Source organism: Heterodontus francisci, chromosome 5 (genome assembly GCF_036365525.1).
Source record: "Heterodontus francisci isolate sHetFra1 chromosome 5, sHetFra1.hap1, whole genome shotgun sequence".
NCBI lineage: Eukaryota > Metazoa > Chordata > Chondrichthyes > Heterodontiformes > Heterodontidae > Heterodontus > Heterodontus francisci.
The window spans coordinates 155265314-155279698 of record NC_090375.1 but is presented as its reverse complement, the minus strand read 5'-3'; the positions used below and the strand labels follow the sequence as shown (position 1 = coordinate 155279698).

At 44.2% G+C, this 14385-nt stretch overlaps 1 protein-coding gene across 7 annotated transcripts in view; it reads right to left on the bottom strand.

Annotated features, from left to right (window-relative positions):
* Window positions 1–14385, bottom strand: part of mlh1 (mutL homolog 1, colon cancer, nonpolyposis type 2 (E. coli)) — a 71874-nt gene that overhangs the window by 36455 nt on the left and 21034 nt on the right. For all 7 annotated transcript variants that reach the window (XM_068032269.1, XM_068032271.1, XM_068032270.1 and 4 more), the window contains 3 exons: window positions 10503–10545; window positions 9196–9284; window positions 6457–6569 (listed from right to left, as the gene is read on the bottom strand). In XM_068032269.1, coding sequence (XP_067888370.1) covers window positions 6457–6569; window positions 9196–9284; window positions 10503–10545 — 245 coding nt within the window. The remainder of the gene's footprint in view (window positions 1–6456; window positions 6570–9195; window positions 9285–10502; window positions 10546–14385) is intronic.

Below are 14385 nucleotides of genomic sequence, written 5' to 3'. Positions count from 1 at the left end.
TGGAAGGTTTGATGAGTTCACACTTGCAGTGTGCAGCTTGCTCCACCAGTAAGGAATTCAGGCACATGCTCCACATGAGTAACAAGTGAGAAGCATTGTGCTGGAAGTCTCGTCTTCCAGGTGGATGAAGCTTCAAATTTGGAAAAGTTATCCCTCACGTCCCAACCTGAGTCAATGCCTCAGCAGAGGTGAGGAGGAAGTGGGCAGGGGAGTAGGAACTGGACAACTAAATTCATCTGAAAGGTGTTGGACTGGAAGTGGGGCTCCAGATACCCACTCTGTGCATCCACATGGTAGGAGCAACTCACCGCTGTCCCAGGGGAGGCGATCAGACAGTAATAGAGTCATAGAGTGATATAGCACAGAAACAGGCCAATCGGTTTCTTCCTATCTAACCTATCAATGTCCCTCATAATTTTGTATACCTCAATCATGTCCACCCTCAGCCTTCTCTGCTCTAAGGAAAACAACCCTAGCCTTTTCAGTTTCTCTTCATAACTGAAATGCTCCAGCCCAGGCAACATCCTGGTGAATCTGGCAGCATCTGTGGAAAGAGAAGCAGAGTTAACGTTTCGGGTCAGTGACCCTTCTTCGGAACTGACAAATATTAGAAAAGTCACAGGTTATAAGCAAGTGAGGTGAGGGTGGGGCAAGAGATAACAAAGGAGGTCTAGATTGGACCAGGCCACATAGCTGACCAAAAGGTCACGGAGCAAAGGCAAACAATATGTTAATGGTGTGTTGAAAGACAAAGCATTAGTACAGATTAGGTGTAAATACACTGAATATTGAACAGCAGCAAGAGCAAACCTGAAAAAAAACAGTGGGTAAGCAAACTGAACAAACTAAGATGAAATGAAATAAATGCTATGTGGCCTGGTCCAATCTAGACCTCCTTTGTTATCTCTTGCCCCACCCTCACCTCACTTGCTTATAACCTGTGACTTTTCTAATATTTGTCAGTTCCGAAGAAGGGTCACTGACCCGAAACGTTAACTCTGCTTCTCTTTCCACAGATGCTGCCAGACCTGCTGAGTGGTTCCAGCATTTCATGTTTTTATTTCAAATTTCCAGCATCACAGTATTTTGCTTTTATTATCCTGGTGAATCTCCTCTGCACCCTCTCCAGTGCAATCACATCCTTCCTATAGTGTGGTGCCCAGAACTGTACACAGTACTCCAGCTGTGGCCTAACTAGCATTTTATACAGCTCCATCAAAACCTCCCTGTTCTTATATTCTATGCCTCGGCTAATAATATCCCATTTAAGTGCAGCAAATGGATGTCAGATTTACATATTAATGGCACCAAATTATTTAACACCTGGAGCTCGACCCTGGGTACAGATTGCTCGTCAAAATGTGTCTCTGAAGTTCGAAGAATTTAATTTTAAGAAAGCAAGGGAAAGACTGCAATAGAAGTAGTCTCATTTACATAATACATGTCAATTTAGTGTCACAAGACATTAAATACCAAAGATCCACAAAAAGTATTCATTCCATCAATTTCATAAACTGTCTCATGTATAAATTAAAATAAATAATAATTAGTCAGGATGGGGACACGGTCTGCCTCCACTCCTACCTCACCTCCATAACTATCAAAAGCCTTGCCCATGCTTTTGTAATCTCTAGACCCAGCTCACTAGATCCAACACCCAGCTCACCAGTCTCCCTATGTCCACAAACTCCAAATTGTCCATAATTGTGCTGCCTGTATCCTATCCATTGCAAAGTCCCACTCAACCCTCACCCAGGTTCTTGCTGACCTACAATGGCTCCCTGTTCCCCAACATATTGGTCTAGAGTTTCTACAGAAAGGAGGGAGAAAGAAAACAGGGAACTACAGACCTGTTAGCCTGACATCAGCAGTAGGGAAATGCTAGAATCAATTATAAAGGATGTTATAACTTAGAAAACAATGGTAGAGTTTGGCACAGTCAACATGGATTTATGAAAGGGAAATCATTTTTGACAAACCTGTTATAGTTTTTTGAGGATGTAACGAGGAGAATAGATAAGGGGGAAACAGTGGATGTGGTGTATTTGGATTTTCAGAAGGCTTTCGATAAGGTCCCACACGTAAGCAAAATTAGGACGCATGGGATTAGGGGTAATATACTGGCATGGATTGAGAATTGGTTAACGGACAGAAAACCGAGAGTAGGAATAAACAGGTCATTCTCAGGTTGGCAGGCTGTGACTAGTGGGATCAGTGCTTGAGCCCCAGCTGTTCACAAACTCTATCAATGATTTGGAAGTGGGGACCAAAGGTAATATTTCCAAGTTGGCTAATGACACAAAACTAGGTGGGAGTGGGAGTTGTGAGGAGAATGCAAAGAGGCTTCAAGGGGATTTAGACAGGCTAAGTGAGTGGGCAAGAACATGGCAGATGGAATATAATGTGGAAAAATGTGAAGTTATCCACTTTGGTAGGAAAAACAGAAATGCAGAGTATTTCTTAAATGGAGAGAAATTGGGAAATGTTGATGTCCAAAGGGACCTGGATATCCTTGTTCAGAAGTCACTGAAAGCTAACAAGACGGTGCAGCAAGCAATTGTTGGCCTTTATTGCAAAAGGAGCCTTGGTGACACCGCACCTGGAGTATTGTGTACAGTTTTGGTCTCCTTACCTAAGGAAGGATATACTTGCCATAGAGGGAGTGCAACAAAGGTTCACCAGACTGACTCCTGGGATGGGAGCATTGTCCTATGAGCAGAGATTGAGGAGACTGGGCCTGTATTCTCTGGAATTTAGAAGAATGAGAGGTGATCCCATTGAAGCATACAAAATTCTTACAGGGCTTGACAAGTTTGATGCAGGAAGGATATTCCTCCTGGCTGAGGGGTCTAGAACCAGTGGACACAGTCTCAGAGTAAGAGGTAGGCCATTTAGGACTGAGATGAAGAGGAATTCCTTCACTTAGAGGATGGTGACTCTGTGGCATTCTCTACCCCAGAGGGCTGTGGAGGCTCAGTTATTGAGTATGTTCAAGACAGAGATCAAGAGATTTATAGATATTAAAGATATCAAGGAATAAGGGAATAGTACTGGAAAATGGAGTTGAGGTAGAAGATCAGCCATGATCTAGTTGAATGGCGGAGCAAGCTCAAGGGGCTGAATGGCATACTGTTGCTCCTATTTCCTATGTAATTCACCGAAATCGGCCAAACTAGCACAGAAGGTCGAGGATTTTCAAGCACAAATTAGGTCCAGCACAAATAGAGTTTCCATGATCTTTTACACTAGCTTCAAAAGCAATCAGACTAGAAGCCAGTTCTGCCCACAACACTGACCATGTCCCCAGAACAAATAATCACCATTGCAATTTTCTACTAATTGCACCTGTTTGCGGGCATTTGAGGAGGCTCTTAAAATTAAGCTGCTATTTTTAGGTCCATGGGCAGTGATGTACACATTTTAAAAATTTTTATTTTTTTTACACCATTATAATGAGCAAATGATTCTGTATGGTTTTTTTAAAAGTCATTTTCAGTTATTTAAAATCGATTCCTCACAGATCATGGACTAGACACTGATTTAAAAAAATGCTTGTTTTTTGTGATACACCTATTTTCATCTGTATTAATAAAACTGCACCATATTACCACTCTTAATGCAAAATTTCTTTTTAAATTACATTCTAAAATGCTGCCCCAATGCACTTGTCAATGGCAGATTTTGTGTTTGGCTATATGCAAATAAGTTGAGCAAAAAAAAACTTCTCAAAACTAGCACAACTTCGAGCACAATTTACCTGGATTGCTGATTGGTCAAGAGTTTCTGCTTTGGACACAATGAATTTAAAATCCTTGTCATCATGTACAAATCCTTTCATGGCCTCGCCCCACTCTACTTCAGCAACCTCGACACCCATGCCCTTAGGCCAACTGATGCTGACCTCCTATGCTCTTCCAATCTCTCTGCTCCACTACTGACAGCAAAGCCCCCAGTTGCCTCAAGTCTGCTCTTTGCAGGTAGAATGAGATTATAGTTAGAGATTAGAGATACAGCACTGAAACAGGCCCTTTGGCCCACCGAGTCTGTGCCGACCATCAACCACCCATTTATACTAATCCTACACTAATCCCATATTCCTACCAAACATCCTCACCTGTCCCTATATTTCCCTACCACCTACCTATACTAGTGACAATTTATAATGGCCAATTTACCTATCAACCTGCAAGTCTTTTGGCTTGTGGGAGGAAACCAGAGCACCCAGAGAAAACCCACGCAGACACAGGGAGAACTTGCAAACTCCACACAGGCAGTACCCAGAATCGAACCCGGGTCCCTGGAGCTGTGAGGCTGCAGTGCTAACCACTGCGCCACTGTGCCGCCCTTAGTTTATCAGCAGCAGTTGGGACCATTTCCAGGTCCTAACCCTGATAGTTACTCTTTCTGGAGATGGCTGATTAAAAGGCCGCCTCCGGAAGTCCCATTCAATTAAGGACGGTAGATGGACAGCGCAGGCAGGAGGGCCAATGGGAACGTCCGAGGCTCTGGGCTGCTGGCAGCCGCACCAAGACTGCAAAAAATTATGAAAATAAATTGTCGCCAAGGCTGCCAGGCCATCACTGTAGAGGGGAAACCCCTCCACAGGATGGCCTGCGGCTGCAGCGGTCGCCCTCTACCACCCATGGCTCTGGGATGGGGAGGGAAATTAGAGGAGGACTCACTGGCCCCTCCGGCCTGCCCCAGGTGTCCATCTCCAGCCACCTGCTAGGCTTCAACCTCAGTATGGGGCCCATATGTCGCCAGCAAGATCGCGGCAGTGTGACCAATTGTCCCCTAAGTGGATACCTAATTGCTGCTGATTAGCTACCCGCCGCTACTGGGCGGGTAGCTGATGCCAGTCTCACCCTTCCTCTGGCAAGGTCACTCGGAGGTGGATTTTAATTCTGCCCCCTCCCTACAAGATTCTGCCCTGCACCTCCTGCCCCAAGCCCACACCCTGTACTTTTCTCTCTGACTTTAAAAGCAATAGGAAATCCCACCTCTCCAACCAGCTACCCTGCAAGGGCGCAGTACCCATTCCTCTTGGAGCATCTTTCTGTGTTAAAACTGTATATGAGATTATAAAAACACACAATTGCAGAGGTGTCAGATGTTTGTGCAAGAACCCTGCTAGGTCACCCTAAAACTTGCCTCGGGGGCCAGAGAGGGTGCCTGTATTCAAATCCTATGTTATTTAATATGCATTTTTAAAGTAAGTTTTCTGAAAAATCCCATCAGAACGCTCCGCCATCCAGTAAGTTATACAATGGATGCACAGTCTAAGCAGGAATAAATAAAATGAGGGATACATAATGTAGCAGCCATTTTGTAAAATTCTATTTTACAAGATTTTTTGCATTGACAAAGATAACCCCCAAGCCTCCTCCCAGGATCAGACTGCCCCTTCCTCTTCCCCATATTTATTTTGACTGCTTTGCCAGTTTTCTTGGTCAAGTTCCACTGGTAAACTGGAGCAACCTAGGTGGCCAGCAAAATCAGACAAGGAGTTGTTCTGCTACTTCTGAGATTTTCCACTGGGCACTGCTGCTGGGCATGGAATTCAGCTGCCTAAATATGGGCAGGTGCATTATCCGATGTAAATGATGCTGCATCATCATGCAACATATTTCCTTTCAATTGGTCCTTAATGCTGCACGCATGGAACGCTTGTGTGATATTGGCATCGAGTATTGCTGTGGGATGAAACTAAATTTTAAATGCACACTTTTCCTCATAGAGTGACCGTCTGCTGAAGGCAAAGCGGCAGATTGGAATTTCCCAAACTTCAGCCAGTGTCACCAACCACACCACACTGTAGCAATATTCCCGCCATCACCACCGAACAGTCCCCATGCTAATTACTCAAATTACTCTGATCCTGGGAAATTGACCTGGGCCACTGTTGGGTGCAAGTCCAAATCCATCAAAGACCCACTACTGACACAAGAATGCAGTTACCATCTTGTGACATACTACCCTAGTTGTGACTACACAGAACCAAGCCTCAAGCCTGAGGTCACCTCATTAGTAGCAACAAAGCCAGAGTGCAATCTGCCATGGAGGATCCTGGCCTCAGTACCTTGATGGAGGCAAGTCACAAAATTGAGATTCTTTTCTAGGTACAGAGTCCCATTCTGATTGTCCGAGACGTGCTCCAATCAGGTGAGGAGGTCACCGTGCCCAATTTGTTGGACACTCTATTTTCTATTAATGGGCAGAAAATCCAGAGACCTGGACATATTGCACTCTGAGCTCCTTGTCTAAATCTTTGATCTATACCCTACTCCAGTAAGACATCAGGCTAGGAACAGAGTCTCAATTTCAAGTTTGTGCTAGACAAGGGCATGGTTGGATATGAATCAAAAGGATGGGAGCAATGGGTTAGTAAAACAGATTGAAGTGTAGTTAGAAAAATAAACCACTTCCAGTAAGTAACCAGTTAAAAGGTTCACTTACGATTGATGAACAGTAAAAAGATACACTTCTTCACTGAATAATTTGCATTTGATATATAACCTTTCATTTTGAAAGCAAATTTTGGGTCTTCAAGGCACACTTCAATTAATTCCCTGCAGTGGAAACAAAAATACAGCATGAAATTCATAATCTTTTCAAGGTTATTAAAGCATTTCTCGATCTCAAGTGCCTTGTGGCTCTATACCACTGACAGAGTAACATCCTTTGCCAGTTTTGTCAGGAAATGCTTCATCTGAGGAGCATGTGTGCAGTCAATGATGTCCCACACCTTGTCATCATCAGGAAACTTTTCTGGATCTCTGGTGCTGTGGGTTAGTACCCAAGTACACAGTCGGCTGCAAGGTTCGGCACAGCCTCAACAGTGCAGTTCCCACTGCATAAAGCAGGCGCATTTGTGCCAGCAGTCTGCCTGCTATACATGGTTGACTGTAAAATTATAACAGGTTGCAGCAATTTGACCCACATTATTATGCTAACTATACTTCAAAATTACTTAACAGGCTATAAAGTGCTTTGCGATGTCCTGAGGTTTTGAAAGGCACTATATGAATGCAAGTTCTTTTTCAATTACATCATCATAACTTCCATAGTTGTTAACAAGTGTAAACAGTTAATTGCCTGAACTGAATTGCTTGAAGCTGCCTCAAGTCTCCACTTTTTAAACTGTTGTTAACAATGTGAAGCTGCCTGATTTTGCCTGAAATCAGTGAAGCTTTTAAAAATCGGAAAGTACTGAACTGAACAAAATAGCTGGCGTGCTTAAGTAACGTTTCAAACAACGTCTTTGTAATCGACTCCTGCTGTAATGACATCTGGTTAACACCGTTTGCCTGATATAGGCGATTGTACGGGATAAGCACAGACTGTGTAAGTGGTGGGGACTGTAGTACACTGAGGAATGACTTGTTGCTTTCAAATCCTGTTCCAGCTTTGATGGGGCTGTGAAGCACAAAGGTTCATGGCTGTAGTCACTTGAAAGGCTACATGTGAGCTGTGCTCATGGCAGACTGCCCACCAGCTTTCGTGCCACAAATATGGTGACCAATGTAATTGCTCGTGGTGCTTTGTAGTCCCATCTCGGTAGCATGTCACAAGATGGTAAGTTCAATCCTGTGGCAGTCCAATGTCAGGGTCTGTTGTTCTTCTATGAGATCTGTGTTCCCCTTTAGATCTCTGCATCCTAGACTTAACACAAACATTGGCAGCGCTGGGCATGCTGCAAAAAAAAAAAACCAGCAGCACTTGCTGCAATGCTGTTATTTTAACTCTAGTTGGAAGGGCAGGCAGCAACATGAGTATTTAAATAGAAGCCAGCAGTGGCAGAAGCATCAGTCTCACAACAGGCCTTAAAAAGCCTGACACCAGAAAAGAAATTCCCACGACAGATTTCAACTCCAGTTTCAAACCCATTGGGAAATCCAACTTTCATCCTCAGCAGCTCCAGCTGCAGCTTCCTCAGCAGTCAAAAAGTGGAGATATATGCAGTTGCAACACTTCCTCTACTAGCTCATGCAGGGTTAATTTCTCGACTAGTGCCCGCTACTGTATGCCCTAAACCTGGCAGAGAGCATAAAATACTGAGGAAGCTGAAAGCAGTGAGTCATTCCTCAGTGTCCGACAGCACTCACCACTTATACTGTCTGTGCTTATCACGTTGAGCTGCTTATATCAGGCAAACAGCGTTAACCAGTCATCATGACTGTAGGAGTTGTTTTGCCTATATCAGGCAAACATATATGATGAAAGGTCACAGACATAAAACGTTAACTCTTTTTCTCTCTCCACAGATGCTGCCAGACCTACTGAGTATTTCTAGCATTTTCTGATTTTATTTCAGAGTTCCAACATCTGCAGTATTTTGCTTTTGCACATATCTTTTTTTCTTTTTTATTCGTTCGTGGGATGTGGGCATTGCTATCTAGGCCAGCATTTTATTGCCCATCCCTAATTGCCCTCGAGAAGGTGGTGGTGAGCTGCCATCTTGAACCACTGCAGTCCCTGGGGTATAGGGACACCCACAGTGCTGTTATGAAGGGAGTTCCAGCATTTTGACCCAGCGACAGTGAAGGAACGGCAATACAGTTCCAAGTCAGGATGGTGTGTGGCTTGGAGGGGAACTTGCAGGTGGTGGTGTTCCCATGCATCTGCTGCCTTGTCCTTCTAGGTGGCAGAAGTCGCGGATTTAGAAGGTGCTGTCGAAGGAGCCTTGGTGTGTTGCCGCAGTGCATCTTGTAGATGGTACACACTGCTGCCACTGTGCGTCAGTGGTGGAGGGAGTGAATGTTTGAAGATGGGTGCCAATCAAGCAGGCTGCTTTGTCCTGGATGCTGTGGAACTTCTTGAGTGTTGCTGGAGCTGCACCCATCCAGGCAAGTGGCAAGTATTGCATCACATTCCTGACTTGTGACTTGTAGATGGTGAACAGGCACTGGGGAGACAGGAGGTGAGTTAGAATTGCCAGTCTCTGACCTGCTCTTGTAGCCACATTTATGTGGCTTGTCCAGTTCAGTTTCTGGTCAATTGTAACCCCCCAAGATGTTGATAGTGGGGGATTCAGCAATGATAATGCCATTGAATATCAAGGGGAGATGGTTAGATTCTCTCTTGTTTGAGATGGTCATTGCCTGGCACTTGTGTCAAATATCTACTTGTATCTAGTTCGCTCCTACCCTCAGTTTAAAACCCAAGATATAAATGTGCATTCTGATCTCGTCATACCTGCTAACAGCATTCCCAAAGATTGTTCGAATATTGTCCAAGGTCGAGGCATTAGGCAAAGTTCTTACATCAGCAACAGTTTCTCCTTGCTAGAAATAACAAACCAAATACACACAATTAATTATTACTAACAAGTGTTTCTCGTAAATTTAGATAGCAGTCTAATAGAGGCATTTAAAATGTTTCCACTGTTTTGATGCTTAGTGTAAGTTAATGTGTCGAAAAAGAAAATAAAAACTTACAACAAACTAAACAGCAGTTATAAATAACATAATAAATCTAGATTAAGATATGGCAGAGCAGGCTGTTTGTCTGGACTACAGTATGTGGTCGTTTGTGGACAGTGAGACAGTCCTGAGCAAACACATCGGCAATTGATGTCTACATTGCAAATCTCTCCAGTTCAGAGTCATTGAGTTGAAGTGTGGATGGGAGGCACTCCGATACAGAAGGGAGGGTGAGCTGTATCTGAACAGTTTGTTCCAGACTTTGGTCACACCTCAGAGAGGTGCAGGTTCAGAACAGGGTTGGTGTGACCAATAGTGTGCAGAGTAAGGGAAACCTACGTGAGACAAAGAACAAGGATCTACAGAAATTGATCCTTTCCAGCAGGTACAATGTACTTTCTACCAGAATGACTATCAGAAGGACAACCAGAATGCAGACCTAGGAGCAGGAGGCTGTCTAAAGAAGGAGGAAGAGGGGAAGTGTAAGGTGATAGTTGCAGGGGATTCAATAATTAGGGGGACATATAGAATCCTACATAGGTAGAATCAAGAGTCCTATCTGGTTTATTGCCTACCGGGTGCCAGGGTCCAGCATGAAAGGATAATAATAGTAAAAGTCTTAAAACGTGAAATCTTGTTATGTGATCGGTCTGGGAAGTTCATATCTCTTGCTTCTAAAATTAACAGTCTCAACTGAGGTCGCAACACAACTAACAACTAAGCTGCAACTTATTTACTAGATTTTATGATCGTTCCACCTGTATGGGGTTAATAACTTGTTTGGAATATTTACTGGGGTTGACTTAATAAACTAGCACGCCCAGCGCACGATTTTGCAGGATGGAAACACAGACCATTAACCTGGAAAGTTATCAGGACAGATTCACGGCATGGAGTTTAGGATGGAATGGATCCAAATTCTCAATATGCAGTCTGTTGCTTGGCACCTGTAGCAAGAATTCATAAAATCTATCCCAGTATTTCCAATAGGACTTCTTTTTAGGAGAAGAGCTCCTTGAGACTCACTTAAGAAATGTTTCAGGAACAAGAAAAGATCCTGTCAACTCATTCAGCACTCACCTTCTTCACAGCAAAGCTCACTCCCGAATTATGAATTGCATACCTGGAAGGAGAGATTATGGAACATAATGACCAAATATAACCATGGTCTTTGGAAATTAGAAAATTCTGCAAAGAATTACTTGGTGCTTCTATTAATTAAGATAACCATGGAAATACAGAGTGCTCCTCGGCCAAGCACAGTATGCATCTCTCAATCCAGATATACATCAGCAAATACAACTGTTAAAACAAATGCAACACTGGATTACCACATAAACCTCGATTTCTCCTTATGGTATTACATGGGCACACAAGTGAAGATTATATTTGAAGCTGGGGAGAGAGAGGCCCAGATATTGACAAGAGCAGATTTTGTGAGCAGGTAAGCGGGTCGAGTTTCCATTGGGCCCACATTAACTGACAGGCTCGACTCCCTGTCGGGCGGGGAGCACACTGGAGAAGGCCACAGGCACAGGAGTAAGAAAGGATCCTGCTGCTGCGTTCGTGGAAGTTAGCAGGGTTTGATCCTCCATCTCAGAAGGGAGGGTGGGGAAGGACAGATCCTCATGATGGTGGTGGTGGTGATGGTGATGCGGGGGGGAGGGGGGGGCCGGGCGGGGGGCGCCAATGGCAGTAAAGTTTGGGGTTGGGGACGGGAGCGCAAGCAAATCTGCTCCACCTAGCCCTCAGGCAGTGTCATAGAGTCATAGTGTTTTAAAGAACAGAAACAGGCCCTTCGGCCCAACGTGCCTGCGCCGACCATCAAGCAGCCGTCCAATCTAATCCCATTTTCCCGCACTTGGCCCATAGCCTTGTATGCTATGGCGTTTCAAGTGCTCATCTAAATACGTCTTAAATGTTGTGAGGGTTCCTGCCTCTACCACCCCTTCAGGCAGTGTGTTCCAGATTCCAACCACCCTCTGGGTGAAAAAATTCTTCCTCAAATCTTCTCTAAACCTCCTGCCCCTTACCTTAAATCTATGCCCCCTGGTTATTGACCCCGCCGCGAAGGGAAAAAGTTTCTTCCTATCTATCCTATCAATGCTCCTCATAATTTTGTATACCTCAATCAGGTCCACCCTCAACCTTTTCCGCTCCAAGAAAAACAATCCCAGCCTACCCAGTCTCTCTTCATAACTGAAATGCTCCAACCCAGGCAACTTCCTGATGAATCCCCTCTGCACCCTCTCCAGTGCAATCACATCTTTCCTATAGTGTGATGACCAGAACTGTACACAGTACTCCAGCTGTGGCCTAACCAGCGGTTCATACAGATAACATAGCCTCCCTGCTCTTATATTCTATGCCTCGGCTAATAAAGGCAAGTATCCCGTATGCCTTCCTAACCAACTTATCTACCTGTGCTGCTGCCTTCAGTGATCTATGGACAAGCACCCAAAGGTCCCTCTGTACACCCTCGCGTCCTACCATCCATTGTATATTCCCTTGCCTTGTTAGTCCTCCCAAAGTGCATCACCTTGTGGAAGTGAGCAGAAAGGTATGGCACTATGCTTAATGGGAAATATAGCCAAGTTAGGAATAGTAGCTTTGCTGAGCTTTGATTTTAAGTGGCAGAAACCACAATGAAATAGTTAAAAGTAAAGGCAGAGTGTGTGAGACAGTAAAGACTAGCCGACACTGGTAATTGCAAGGACATCTGTTCTTTATGGCCTGATTGTGTGACTCCCTCTGGTTTGGAACAAATGGACTCCTGTGAATCAAATGATGCCCATCCCTGTGTGAGTGATAAGGAGTGCTAGGCCCCTCTTATCTTCGTGAGCTGCCACTACTTGATGTAGCTGCAGATGGCACGAAACACTCAGGAACATAAACCTAATAAAGATAGCAGGATGCTCTGCAATTACTTGTCACAAGGTAGAGACAGACTCATGATCCATGTAGGGAGTGAGACTAGAATGATTATTGATGATTCCTATGCTCTTGCTAATTAGCTTGCTTGTCCGCTTTGTTTTATCTTGCTGGTACAAAACAATATTTTATTAGTAACAAGTATGTATTGAGAATGGAGTGTATTGTAACCTCAGTAACAGATGTACTGCATGTCACCACGTGGGTGAAGTCGAATTGTAACACACTGATTGGTTAAACAAGGAGGTGTAGCATGAATCTTAATGTATAAACAGTAGTACCTGTATCACAAACTTTACTTACTCTGGGGGGGGGGGGGGGACCCGACAGACTCTGGTGGAGTCAGTGCGCTGTTCTCAGAGTAAGTCCGCTGGCGAATGCGCAAATAAAGTAATTGATTTTACCTACACATCCGACTCGGTATATTTACTGAACCAGACTGAAGGCAAAAAGAACTCAGATTCACAACCTCACACTTCTCAGGATTAAATTCCATCTGCCACTGCTCCGCCCATCTTACCAGCCCATCTATATCGTCCTGTAATCTAAGGCTTTCCTTCTCACTATTTACAACACCACCAATTTTCGTGTCATCTGCAAACTTACTGATCATACCTCTTATATTCACGTCTAAATCATTAATGTACACTACAAACAGTAAGGGTCCCAGCACCGATCCCTGCGATACCCCACTGGTCACAGGCCTCCATTCACAAAAACAACCCTCGACCATCATCCTCTGCCTCCTGCCACTAAGCCAATTTTGGATCCAATTTGCCAAATTACCCTGGATCCCATGGGCTCTTACCTTCTTAACCAATCTCCCATGCGGGACCTTATCAAAAGCCTTACTGAAGTCCATGTAGATGACATCAGCTGCTTTACCCTCATCTACACATCTAGTTATCACCTCGAAAAATTCAATCAAATTTGTTGGACACGATCTCCCCCTGACAAAGACATGCTGCAAGTGGAGATTAATCCTGTCTCACAGAATTTTTTCCAATAATTTCCCTACCACTGACGTCAGACTCACAGGCCTATAATTACCTGGTTTATCCCTGCTACCCTTCTTGAATAATGGTACCACATTCGCTGTCCTCCAGTCCTCTGGACCTCTCCTGTGGCCAGATAGGATTTGAAAATTTGTGCCAAAGCACCTGCTATCTCCTCCCTTGCCTCACATTACGGCCTGGGTTACATCTCATCCGGGCCTGGGGATTTATCCATCTTTAAGCCTGCTAATACAGCTAATACTTCCTCTTTTTCAATGCTAATTTGATCAAATATATCACAATCCCCCTCCCTGATCACTACACCGACATCGTCCCTCTCCATAGTGAACACAGATGAAAAGTAATCATTCAAAACCTCACCCATGTCCTCCGACTCCACACACAGATTGCCTCTTTGATCCTTAATGGGCCCTACTCTTTCCCTGGTTATCCTCTTGCCCTTAACATACTTATAAAACACCTTGGGATTTTACTTTATCGTCTGTCAGTGATTTTTCATGCCCCCTCTTCACTCTCCTAATTACTTTTTTTTTTAAGTACCCCCTCTACCCCTCTTGGGCCTCTGCTGTTTTCAGCACTCTGAATCTGCCATAAACCTCTTTTTTTTTCCCTTATCCAATCCTCTATATCCCTTGACATCCAGGGTTCCCTGGACTTGTTGGTCCTACTCTTCACCTTTATAGAACATGTTGGACTTCAACCCTCACTATTTCCCTTCTAAATGACTCCCACTGGTCTGATGTAGACTTTCCTGTAAGAAGCTGCTCCCAGTCCACTTTGGCCAGATCCTGTTTTATCATATCGAAATTTGCCTTCCCCCAATTCAGTACTTTTATTTCTGGTCCATCTTTGTCCTTTTCCATAACTACCTTAGATTTTACAGAGATATGGTCACTATCCCCAAAATGCTCCCCCACTACCACTTGTCCGGCTTCATTCCCTAGGATTAAGTCCAGTACCACTCCTCCTCTTGTAGGACTCTACGTGCTGGCTGAAAAAGCTCTCCTGAATGCACT